The sequence below is a fragment of the Vigna angularis genome, chromosome 11 (genome assembly GCF_016808095.1).
Source record: "Vigna angularis cultivar LongXiaoDou No.4 chromosome 11, ASM1680809v1, whole genome shotgun sequence".
In the NCBI taxonomy this organism is placed as follows: Eukaryota; Viridiplantae; Streptophyta; class Magnoliopsida; order Fabales; family Fabaceae; genus Vigna; species Vigna angularis.
Genome location: NC_068980.1, coordinates 3673051 through 3685658, shown reverse-complemented (window position 1 = coordinate 3685658; position 12608 = coordinate 3673051). Strand labels below are relative to the sequence as shown.

General features: G+C 30.6%; 2 protein-coding genes across 2 annotated transcripts; one reads left to right on the top strand and one right to left on the bottom strand.

Annotated features, from left to right (window-relative positions):
* The first annotated feature begins 281 nt into the window (after nucleotides 1–281).
* On the top strand, nucleotides 282–3336 carry LOC108334455 (putative E3 ubiquitin-protein ligase XBAT31). The gene is made up of 8 exons (XM_017570311.2): nucleotides 282–709; nucleotides 795–854; nucleotides 953–1024; nucleotides 1108–1229; nucleotides 1322–1462; nucleotides 1555–1662; nucleotides 1999–2254; nucleotides 2660–3336. The coding sequence occupies exons 1-8, from the start codon at nucleotides 530–532 to the stop codon at nucleotides 3053–3055; spliced, it is 1335 nt and encodes a 444-aa protein (XP_017425800.1). The 5' UTR covers nucleotides 282–529; the 3' UTR covers nucleotides 3056–3336.
* A 5524-nt stretch (nucleotides 3337–8860) lies between these two features.
* Nucleotides 8861–11827, bottom strand: LOC108333755 (uncharacterized protein At3g17950). Its single transcript, XM_017569231.2, has 3 exons — nucleotides 11613–11827; nucleotides 11234–11371; nucleotides 8861–9458 (listed from the first exon to the last, which is right to left on the bottom strand). The coding sequence occupies exons 1-3, from the start codon at nucleotides 11622–11624 to the stop codon at nucleotides 8991–8993; spliced, it is 618 nt and encodes a 205-aa protein (XP_017424720.1). The 5' UTR covers nucleotides 11625–11827; the 3' UTR covers nucleotides 8861–8990.
* Nucleotides 11828–12608: the final 781 nt, after the last annotated feature.

The window sequence follows — 12608 nt, the reverse complement described above, 5'->3', positions numbered from 1 at the left end:
TAATTAGAATAAATAGATGGATAAATAAAAAAAGGGGTTCATCATTTGTTACATCACCATGATTACACCATTTTTCCTTAAAGAAAAAGGATAAGCAGTAGATAAAATGAGTAAACAGTGATAGTGTTTGAAAAGAAAGTGAAGGTGGGGACCCTGTGTTCTAATGAATGTAATGTAAAAAATATCATGCAATGAATGTAATATATCATTATTATTATTTTTATTATTATTTCATTTCATACTATTAGATTTATCTGGGTAGCTAAGTTAGCTAGCTAAATCTGACTGCTGTCCCAAGTCATTCTCAGTAACTGCTAATCACTGACACGGTCAGCTACCCTTCTCTCTCTCTATCTCCAAAACCTTTGCCACTGTCTTCTTCCATAACAAAACACAGTTACTTACACCATACACCTTCAATGTGAATCAAGCTTCTTCATTTATTTATAGCACCTTAAGCCACCACACAAGGTGGCGCACCCGAACCCACAAGAGGTGGAGTGAACCATTCTTCACCTCTCTCTCTCCCATGGGTCAGACCCTTAGTTGCACACCCAACCATGACCACGGCCTCTTCACCGCCGTGCAACAGGGTGACCTCCAAATTGTCACCACACTCTTAGAGGCCGACCCCTCTCTCTTCCACCAAACCACTCTCTACGATCGCCACTCTCCGCTTCATATTGCAGCAGCCAATGCCCAGATCGAGGTTCCTTCCCTTTTCCTCTCTCACCCTCTCCCGCGTTCTCTTCACGCAACTTCTCTTCTTTACGATTCTCTTCTCTTCCTTCCAGATTCTCTCTAGGCTTTTGGATGGATCTCTCAACCCAGATGTTTTGAATCGCCACAAACAGGTACTGCCTTCTGCTCTTTATCTATGCTTTCCCATTTTTATTTTTTTTTAAAAATGCTATCTTTGCTTACCCTTCATCGTCTGTCGTGAATGCTTCAGACTCCGCTTATGTTGGCAGCAATGCACGGGAACATCGCGTGTGTCGAAAAGCTTCTTCAAGTCGGAGCTAATGTAATGTTTCGATTTCATTGATCTTATCCTTTGATGACATGAATGAATTAATGAATTTGGAAACTGAATCGTGCGATTTTCAGGTGTTAATGTTTGATACCATTTCCGGGAGAACCTGCTTACACTATGCCGCATACTACGGTCATTCTTCTTGCCTTAAGGCTATTCTTTCCGCTGCTCAATCTAGTCCAGTGGCTGCTTCTTGGTTTGCCCTTTTCTGTTTAACTATTGATTTCGATGTATGGTGTTTTTCTCATGTGTTGTTTAAGGTATTTAGTGTTTTTGAATTCGTTGCAGGGGGTTTGCACGGTTTGTGAATATTAGAGATGGAAAGGGTGCAACGCCATTGCACTTGGCGGCTCGTCAGAGACGGTCCGAATGTGTACATATTCTGTTGGACAGTGGAGCTCTTGTTTGTGCTTCAACCGGTGGATATGGGTAATGATCCATCAAAGAGTGGTTCGAATGATTGAATCTGTTGTGTTTTTCTGTTCTGTTTCGCGAAGTAAGTAATCAATTGCTATTTTCAGCTGTCCCGGGAGTACTCCGCTTCATCTAGCAGCTAGAGGGGGATCTCTTGATTGCATTCGTGAATTGTTGGCATGGGGTGCAGATCGTCTTCATCGCGATGCATCTGGGTATAGTGCAGTTTCTCAGCTCAAATTCTTACCGGATTTTAGACTTAGAGTGATATAGCTAGACGTGTTTAATTCTAACTTTTGGGAGGTTATTGGGTTTTGGATTGTTTATCTTCGCAGTGTCAATTTTTATGTTCTTTAGGAAAATCGTTGATTTGCTCTGATGGGCCCTTTACTGTATTCATCTGGCATTTTCCTATCGTAACTTTCTTCACTTTATGAGCAACTTACCTCATTTAACGATTAGGTCGTTTATAGGTAGATTCATTTAAGTTTTACCCTGCATCTTTTCCTCATTATATACTCTCAGAATGCGTAGTTGGCGTGTTAATGCAGACGGATACCATATATGGTTGCTCTGAAACACAAACATGGAGCCTGTGCATCATTGCTGAATCCTACATCTGCAGAACCTCTTGTCTGGCCGTCTCCATTGAAGTTCATCAGTGAGCTTAATCCTGAAGCTAAAGCTTTATTGGAACAAGCCTTGATGGATGCAAACAGAGAAAGGGAGAAAAACATATTGAAAGGGAGCGCTTACTCTCTTCCATCTCCATCACATTCTGATGGGGTAACTGATGATGTGTCTGAGGTAATTTCTCACCCTCTGCATATCCAACACCAACTTTGTTCCGTAATTCAATCAAATCAGAGCATGGGAATATAGTTAATAAGACTTCATTTTTACATTAAACGTGAGCGCTCATTGCATAATTTAAAAATGATGCAACATTCAAAGATCTCTGGTGTTCATTAAAAAAAAGAAAATCACATTTTGATCATTTTTAAGCCGTGTCCCATACTGCATAAACTCCTTGATTCTAGCAGAACTCACTGATAACCAAATAGTAAAAAGGATTTAGAATTAAATTATTGAGATGTAAGCAAACTGTATTACACTTTTTATAAAGGATGATTATTCTGTCTAGATAAAAAAGACTTGTCTCCATGATGTGTGATATATATATCTATCCACTGATCATGGGATATTTTGCAGGTTAGTGAGTCGGAATTATGTTGCATCTGCTTTGAACAGGCATGCACAATCGAAGTTCAGAGCTGTGGCCACCAGATGTGTGCACAATGCACACTAGCCCTGTGTTGCCACAACAAGCCCAACCCTGCCACAGCCTGTCTCACTCCACCAGTATGTCCATTCTGTCGAAGCACCATAACAAGACTCGTGGTCGTGAAAACAGAATACCATGATGAAACTGATCTAGACAATGTCGACACAAACTGTTCCAAGATGAGCAAGACATCAAAGAAATTCAGAAACGTGAATGACAGTGGTAGCAGCAGCTTCAAGGGGTTATCCAGTGTAAGTTCATTCGGGAAGTTGGGTAGCCGCAGCTCTGGAAGGATCGCTGCCGAGTGGGTCGATAAACAGTGACGGCAATTGCTTGTGGTAACAAATGAATCTCACATTGGCAAGATACCGTAACTACATAGGTGCTTAACCGGCAAGGCAAAAATCAAAGTTAAAAAGTAAAGGAATATTATGTAATTTTGGGAAATAAGCAAAGTGAGTTGAAATGAAGTGAAGTTGGCGGTAGGTACCAAGTGTTGTCGTTGGGAACAGGAGAAGGGTATGTCGTGTTCTTGTATTATTATTATTACCATTATTATTACTTGAGAATGAAGAAGCATCACCTGGATCGATGATTTTGGGCATCGTGAATAATTTTATTTTATTCTATTATACGCATCCCAGTAAGATGAATAATATGATGGAAAATGTATTGCTTATTTGCGTCTGGTTTATTTATTTGTACCGATATGATATAAGCAATAAGATACAAAAGAGAAAGACAGAGTCTTATGTTGGTTGTCACGTGATGATGTCTCCTAGGTGAATAGGTTCGTTAGTGCACTTGATTAGGAGGATGATAATTTGTGTGTAAAAATACAAGTGTTGCAGTCTGGTATGGTGATATGCGATTGATCCAATGAGAGAGGGTGAGAAATGAAGGGTTGTGATTGGTCAAATAATTTGGGGTGGCCACCACGTACACCAACCGGGTTTGTTGGAACTTTTTCACACCAAAAACTGAAAACAGAAAGAGACATAGCCAAAAAACAAAGAAGGAAAGTTGAGTACGAATGCATGGGTATGCGTCATTTCTCTATATGCTGCGTTGCAGAAGCGAAAGTCTTTGACCTGTCCTTCCAGACCCAATAGCCCCCACAAACAAAACAACTTATAAGTGATGTCTTATAATCAATTATGCTTCTACAAAGTTTGAATAATCATCCAATAATATTATTTACCAGAAAGAGAGTAAAATTAGAGCAAATGGATTAAATTATTTTTTGAAATAAAATTTTATGTTTTCTTTTATTTATTGTACAGTTGTAAATAGTAAAGGAATTTGAATACTTGTTTTTATTTTTTTATTAATTCAAACGGCGATATCTTGAGTTTGTTAGTTAATTTTAGGTTTATTGTGGATTGAATTTGACTATACGAATAGTATTTAACTTTTAGCTTAAATTTGGGTTTATAATGAGTTGAGAGTCTTGGTCAACTACTTGATTCATCTTAGAATATATTATGAGTGGGGTTTAGAGGTTTGAACACGGACCATGAGTCTACTATCATTTTTGAACCCATCCATGAGATTCACAATCAAATATGACTTCATATTAATTGCTTGAGAAATGAATACTAAAATTATAATATTGTCTAACTAAATTTATTGTCAGGGTCAAGACATTTGAAAATATCATGTTATTTTTATAGGCTAAATTTTTTTATATAAAAATTGGAATAACTAATGATAAAATATGTTGTTGATATTAAATTAAAGAAAAAGAGTTATGAATTTAACAGAAACTTGATCCTTTAAAATTATATAATCTGAAATTTTACATAAAAAATGTGAATTTGAAATTTTTTGTTATATATTTTCTTTTAAATTTATCTGTGTTTTTTTTCTTTCTATGTTGTCTTTTCAACTTATCATTGGTTAAACAGTGTCAACTTAACTCTAGTTAAAATTAAAATTAAAATTGAAATGTCATTTGTGACATAATTCTTTTTATTTATGTTGGCAATTGTTATATATATATATATATATATATATATATATATATATATATATATATATATATATATATATATATATATAAATCGTTTGTGATAACTTTTTTTTCACTGTTACCTTCAAAAACTTCTTTAACAACATTAGTTTACTCTCTTTTTAGTTAATTTTAATGGTATTTTTTGTTCTATGTTAAATACAATTTTTTTCATTAATATTACTTGAAATTATTTTCATTTTGTGTTAGTTCTACTTATTTTTTATCACAGTAGTTACAAATATATATATATGTTAATATTATTTCTTAACTAATATTAAATATAATTTTTTTTACAAACTAATAAAGCTACTTTTGATTTATGCTAGTTAAAATTTATTTATTAACCTGAATGAAATTATTTTGTTTTAACATATGGAAGTCATATTTACATTGTTAAAATATTTATTTATCTATATAAACAATGACTATTTATTGATTTACATTAAACTTACGAAAAAAGTATAAGTATTTAAATTAAATGCTTAATCACATTGATAAAACTTAAGTTGTTATGTAGTAAGAGGATTAGAAAAATAGAAAGACGCATGGAATACACATTGGTGATTATATAGCCACAAGATTAAAAATCTATAAAAAGTTTATAAAAATAATAATTAAAATTTAAGAAAAAGTAAATGTATATGATTATCACACTTGTATTTCCTTTTATTTATTAGACAATGTATATGATTGCTTATTTTCCAAAATTTAACAATTTAATTAAAAAATAATACACATATTAAGCAGTAAAATGAGACAATAACTAAATCAATTTAAATTAAATTAAATTAAATTTATATTTCTCAAATTTAATAATATTAACCCCGTTTATCAATTATTGTTTTATTTTTATAAAGAAAAATAATCTTTTAACACCTCATCAAGCATTTGAGAACTCACTTTTAAAAATAATATAGTCATTAAAAAAACTAAGATTTTGATTTATAAATAGAAACAAAGAATTAAAGATAAAATAATAGATGTGAGATAAGTATAAAACTTTATTGAGTGTCATTAATTAAAATCATTTTTCAATGTTGTTTGGTCATGATTTTTTTATATTTAGCTTTAACGACAACATTTTATATAATTTTATAAAAATGAAAAACAATAGAATTTAATAAATTTAAACAGAGTTTTTAAAAGTCAAACAATTATAATAAAAGTGATTTTAAATTAATTTACTTAATTTTGTTGAAAATTTAAGGTTTATGTTAGTGATTTATTTATTTTTTATATGATTTTATATATACGTTTATACTGTTTTAAATTTATTATATTTTTTAATATTTTTATTTTTAGACTGGTCGGTTAACTCAACCATACATAGGTTGGGTTAAATTATGAAAAATTAAATCTAAACATAAACGTCATTCAACTTTCTTTTGTTCAACTTCGGATAACATGTGATACGTTGAGATAAGTGGTTTGCCTAATTATTATTATATATATTATTATTGTTTCTAATTGATAAAATCAATGTTCCACATATACATTGTGTTTCTTTCTAATTCATATATGATCGTAAGAAAAAGACTCGTAAGTTATTTGTTGATAGAATTGATAAACTATATTTTATATTTTACCACACATTATTTATATTCGCTATTATGTTGCACGAATGGTATCATAATATTAAACACATCTGGCACAATAAGATGTTATATTTTGATACCACAGTTAAAAAAAGTATAGGATGTAATATATTCCTTACGTTTTTATTTAAATTGATAAATTTTTTATTAAGTTTTCATAAAAGCAAATTAATCTGATATGGAGGAATTTTTTAAAAGTTAGAAAAGAAAAGGTATTAATTAATATTTAAATAGAAAAAAAAAATTGTAGGAGAAAGAAAGAGTGTGTGCCGACAGAAAGAAATATCTTGGGGGAATGGTTGATATTGAGCATGACATGTGAGTTATGAAAATGAAAATAATTAAGAATGTGTTTGGATCTAATCCAAGTGGCTGCATATTCACATGAATCTGGATAACTTAACTTAAGAACGTGACACGTACCCACAAACTACTAATCTCTCATTACGTACACGCATTATATATATTATGTCACAACACCTTCGTTTAGATATATTTATATATAACTTTATTTATATTCTTCTTCTAGAATACTTAAGGGATCAAATACAGGAGGACTTCACTTCATTGATTAAAGGAGTTTAATTATTGAAGAAAAATATTAAATTTGTACACGGATCAATGATGGTTTTTGTGGATTCACGGTTACAAGAGACGAGATGTATTAGTCATAGAAATATTTAGTGGTGGGTGGATTAAGACTGAAGGGTGAGTGCTAATTAATGGGATAAGTTACTTATCATATCTTACTGCATGTAATGAGGGAATTGGTTCTAAGATTTTTTAGAACTAATAATTCTGAGTTTTTGAGATAAAATTGATTCTAGATTTGTTGGAATTGATTCCATGGTATCATGTTCAAAGATGAGAATAAATTCTCTTATAGTTTGGAACTGATTACAATTTCTAAAAATATTTTTTTAAGAATAATAATAATTTTTATAAATAAAAAAACATAAATTTTGCAATTATAAAATTGAATATTACTGTTTCAACCATCTTTTATCAACAATAGTAATTAATATACAAAAAATATTTAGCTTTTTTTATAAAAAAAATACATGTATTCTTTATTTATTACTATTATTAATTCTTTTTTTCAAGCTTATCGAATAAAAGTTTTCCTTAAAAAATAATTTTCACTCAAAAATGATTTTACATTACTCATTAAGCATAATTTAATAATTTTTATTTATTATTTATTAAATTTTATATTTTTATCTATTACCTGAATAATTCACAACCTTTAACAAATTTTACTCCAAATCTACTCACTTTTATCACCAAATCTCTTTAAAAAAATAACTCAAATTTTACCTTCAAATCTATTTATTTATTCTCCCTCAGATCTATATTAAAAAAAAACATTCTAAAGGAATTATTACCCACCATAGATTGAGACGAGGATTTCAATCCTTTAATCAAAAGATTCAGATTCTATTTTTTTTTTCAAACTATTTTAATCATGATTTTAAAATATGTTAATCAATTAAAATAAGCGTGTAATTAATTAAAATATTCTCTATAAATAGAAATAAATATTTTAACCTATTGTAAACATCTTTAATTAATTAAAATTCTTTTATGATAAAGTTAAATTTTAAAACAAAGTAATTATCTGTAGACAATTTCAAGACCAAACACATAAAAAAACACAAATAGAATTTAACAAAAGGACACACTCTTTAAACATCTCAGTTTGCAATTCTTAAAGACAAGGGATCTTTAATATTAGATTCATCAAATCTCATACAAAACAAATTCTACAACAATATTATTATATAATCCAAAACATTGAAACAAAATTGAAAAGATTACAATAATAAGATAAAAAACACTATCAATCTATTCTAAGCATTTATTTTAATAATTAACTATTAAAATGGCAATAAATATTTAATAATTTAAACTTATAAAACTTTAAATGTAAACAATATTAGTAAGTTTCTTTTATATTGATTTATAAATCCTCAAAGTTTTAAAAGAAAATTGCAAGTATTATATCTTATTTGATAAATCTCCATTTTATGAATTTTAATTATTTTTAACCAAAGAGTGCATTGTTAACTCACGTAGGAGGTAGAGAAGGGAGTGTAAATTTTGAAGGAGGGAGAAAGTTTAATATGGTAATTTGACAGCTTTACCCAAAGGATAACTCTACCACTACGTCATCTCTGTCTTCTCTATCTGTACACTCAGACATCAAAGGAATGAAAAAAAGAAAGCAAAAATGCTTCATTCATAGTTTTATTCTTTAAATATTCTAAACTTGTACCTCAAACACATAAAAGAAATAATCTATAAGTTGAAATTACTTTATTCCTAAGTTGATTTGTAAAAACTATCTAATATTAATTAACCTTTTCACAACCTAATTTTTAACACACACTAATAAATTTCTATCATCATCTTTTCTCATGTATATTTTGCGGAAGAAAACTCTATTCCATTAAAAAAGTTGAAACATATATAGATTAAGTCCATACTTATTTTATCATTACAAAATCGATTGCCCACTTTTTAACAAATAACAATTTTAATATAAAATCTAAATCAGACTACTTTAGATACATATTTCACTTACATTTAACGTTCACTTTGAAACAAATGTAACATCGAAAGACATCATAAAAGTGGTGAAAGTAGGAGTTAGAAAAAGGCAACTTGTCCACACATGCATGAAAATAACTCTGGGAGTGAACCAAACCCTTTGTTGTTAGCGTGATTTATTTCTGTGTTTTTTCTATCTGGACTTATGGAGTGAGGGGGAGCAATGGTGCCATTGATGAACAGTGAATTTCGTTCTCCAATATTGGTTTCTGCCAATGCAAGCTCAAAATGAAGGCTTTGGTTCCTTCTATTTTCATTAGCAACTCTTCTTTCCACTGCAAGAAACTGAGCCAGAGATGGAGCATTATTTTTCTCTTTCTCACCTTCATAATCTGTACTCCTTGAACCCAAACAGAAAAAGCATGACCAAAACTTTAATTTCTTTTTGCTCTTGAAGAATTCTGTTTTGGATTCTCTCAGAGATCTTCTTGACAGTTCCACAATGCTAGAGACACCCATTAGGCTCCCAAGTGTCGTACTTTGGTCACGAAAAAAAGACCCTGTCGACTGAATCAAAGACAAACACACATGTTACAATGTTCCAAACTTAACGTAGCCCTTCACATCATTGCTAAGTTATTATATGAGTTTGATCTTCATCTAACATCATAGGTAAATTTAATTAATGTAGCTGCGTATTGATCTAAGAACAAGACTGGCCACCTAATGCCACCTAAAAAGGCATTTCAATTATAGTCCAATTTCAAGAGATATGTAATGTAAGATATGGTTGCCGATAATGAAACAAACGGCATGCATAAGAATCGTACTTTTTATAGCTGTTCCAATGTTATATACATAACCTAGTTTTTCAACTAAAAAATGGTTCAATTAAAATCTGAAAATATTCGACTCATAATATATGTTAAGAAGTCAATACTATGATGACAACCAATCCCATTCGGAGTAAGAACAAAAAAAACTCAGTTGCATCAACTAATAATAATTTCCTTCTATTACTTTAAAATTTCGTACACGTCTAGCTAAACTAAATTTAGAAGAAAAACATTTTTTTTTGTTTTAAAAATTAAAAAATTATTAGTTTTTTAATAAGTTAGATCAACGCATACTAATTATAGGTAGAGATGATAGGTCAGAGTGTAAGTTTAATGTCAGAAGATACACTTTTTATTTCTTTTAGTGTCAAATAATAATCAGATAAATTGTGAAATAGTTATAAAAAAAAGAGTAAAAATATCAAATATATATTTAAAAATAAGTTATAAAATTGAAGAAAAAAAAGTTAATATAAACATACAACTCTAGACACAATATAATCATGATAATTAGGATAAATATTCTAATAAACATTATAATATTTGATATATGAATTGTGTTTTAATGATTTAAAACAAGAATGAATAAAAGGATACAAAAATGAGAGTGGGAAAATGACATATTTATACGTAGTCATTCCTGCATTTATATCTAATTTAAACTCTTACTTATGTAGTTGAAGAGTTATACCAAATATAGTAGCTATCCATTATTACATGCAACAGAACTAACTTTCGTAGTTGTTGAAATTTAGTTCACTAATGTTTATTTTGATACAGTAATAGAAAACATATATAAGAGCTTTGGGTTTTTTTTTTCTTTCTTCTCTTCATTTAATATTTTCTTATAGTATTCAAGAATGCATTAAATCCGAAGCTAAGTGATATACGAATTCGTGTCACTAAATAAGGGAGAATTAAACCAAATTTAATTTTGATGAACATGCGCATCTACACAATTACACGTTATTAATTAATCGTTAATAATTTCAAATATTAAATTTTATGATCATTATTATTAAAATTAGTTAACTCGGTAACATAAACGAACGTTTACAAAGAATAAAGAGAGGGAAATTGAGAGAATATTTAATTTTCACTCTAAAATTGAATTCTAAACTAAACACGATTCCTCCAAGTTAAACTTTGAGCAGTTTGGGCACAGAAGTTTAAGGAGCTTTCTATGTAACAAAAAAATTATCCCCTTCGAGGTTATTCGAAGTTGTAGCTTTCTAAAAAGAAGGACCAGTTTACCTGAAGAATCCAAGAAGCATGCACAAGAAAGACAAAAATCAAAGTATATTGTATTATTGCAGTGGAGTCAGCTAGTCACATGCTCACTGGATATTTGATAAATAAATTATTTATCCCCAATTTTCTTATTCATTCTCATTTTCAACTATGTTATTCTATTAATCACAATAACCAATAACACATTTTAACATAAATTATAAAATGTAATAATACAAGAACAGAAAAAAGAAGTTACCATAATGTTTGACTGACCTGAGTGTCTAAATCAGATGAAGAATCTGTAGAAGAAGATGGAGAGGCAGTGAGTAAGGTGTTGAATGAAATTGATCCTGTCGCTGTCCGAGTCCTTGCATTCACTGGCTGTAGTAAACCCAGTGGCCACCCTTCATCCTAAAATCAAATCAGTTGCAACAAAACTGTTCAGACAAATCACCAACTTCACATGGTAGTATATATACACCAGACAGACAGCAGAACAAACGAGTCACAAAAAAACAACTACGTATTCATCAAATCAGAAATCATCGCAGACCCACCACTGAAATCCCAGAAGAAACAACATGATCAATCCCAAGGAGAATTCGTGAGAAAATTCCAAAACCGAACATGCATGGTGCAGTAAAAAAAGTACCTGTTGAGCCATGTTTTCGAGTTTTTGTTTAGCATGCACAAGGCCTCCTAAGATGTTCGATAGTCGTTCAGTTCTTGTTGTTATTTGCTAAGCATAGAAACTGCGAATTATTGACAATGACTATGAATATACCAGTGTAGGGAAAATCCAAGTGTAATTAGAGCAATAATGGGGTCAAAAAGAGTGACATAACCACTGACTGAGAGCGCTTTGCCAAGGACTATTCTCATCAGCTTTTTCTACAGCTCTGTGGACTTATAAAGAGAACAGAATCATTGTGTCGTTACTCGTTACACTAACAGGTCATAAAAATTAAATAAAAACTACTTGTGCATATAATCATTGCTCTGTATTTATTTAAAAACCCACAAATGAGAAATTAATCTGCATGTAATCTCTGATTAATGTATGAGTTTTTATATAAGCTAAAGTATAAATACATGGTAATGTGAATTATTGATGATGAGAAAGTGTTGGTAGTAATGCATTATGTTATGGGCATAAGATGAGAAAAGTTGAGTTCTTGGAATTATGAATGATGGATGCACAGTGAGGTGAGCAGGGATCCTATGAAAAGGGTGAAAAGTGATGCAATTTCTTTTGAGTTATGTTAAAAGACAATCACAAGCATCTAAAAAAGGGAACAGAGTCACTTTCTAAAAAGCCTCGCTCAGGCTCATACCCCGGCAAATGTTTCACAAAACAATGCATCTTGTCTGCACAATTTTGGACTATACATTCGGCACAAACACTCCAAAGCTGCTGGACATGGCTCTCTATCTACGCTTTAGGCTTGTACTTTCTTCATATAAAAGGATATATTTGGTAATTCAAAAACATCAAGCTCAGAGGAGTGTAAATAGGAAAAATATATATAGTATTGTTTATTCGGCCCTGTAACATTTTTCTGGCTCACTTCCTCCTCTTTCTTTATGCACCTCCCTTTTTCCGTCCTGAACCTCCCATAAAACACCTGACATTCCCGTTCTCCTTCGC

Excerpts from the sequence above, each read along its gene's own strand:
- LOC108333755 (XM_017569231.2), bottom strand. Across the intron at positions 9,459-11,233 it reads CATCTGATTTAGACACTCAG|TCGACAGGGTCTTTTTTTCG; the intron begins GTCAGTCAAACA and ends TCTTTGATTCAG.
- LOC108334455 (XM_017570311.2), top strand. The coding sequence starts at position 530 with ATGGGTCAGACCCTTAGTTGCACACCCAACCATGACCACGGCCTCTTC. Across the intron at positions 855-952 it reads TTTTGAATCGCCACAAACAG|ACTCCGCTTATGTTGGCAGC; the intron begins GTACTGCCTTCT and ends TGAATGCTTCAG. Across the intron at positions 1,025-1,107 it reads TTCTTCAAGTCGGAGCTAAT|GTGTTAATGTTTGATACCAT; the intron begins GTAATGTTTCGA and ends TGCGATTTTCAG.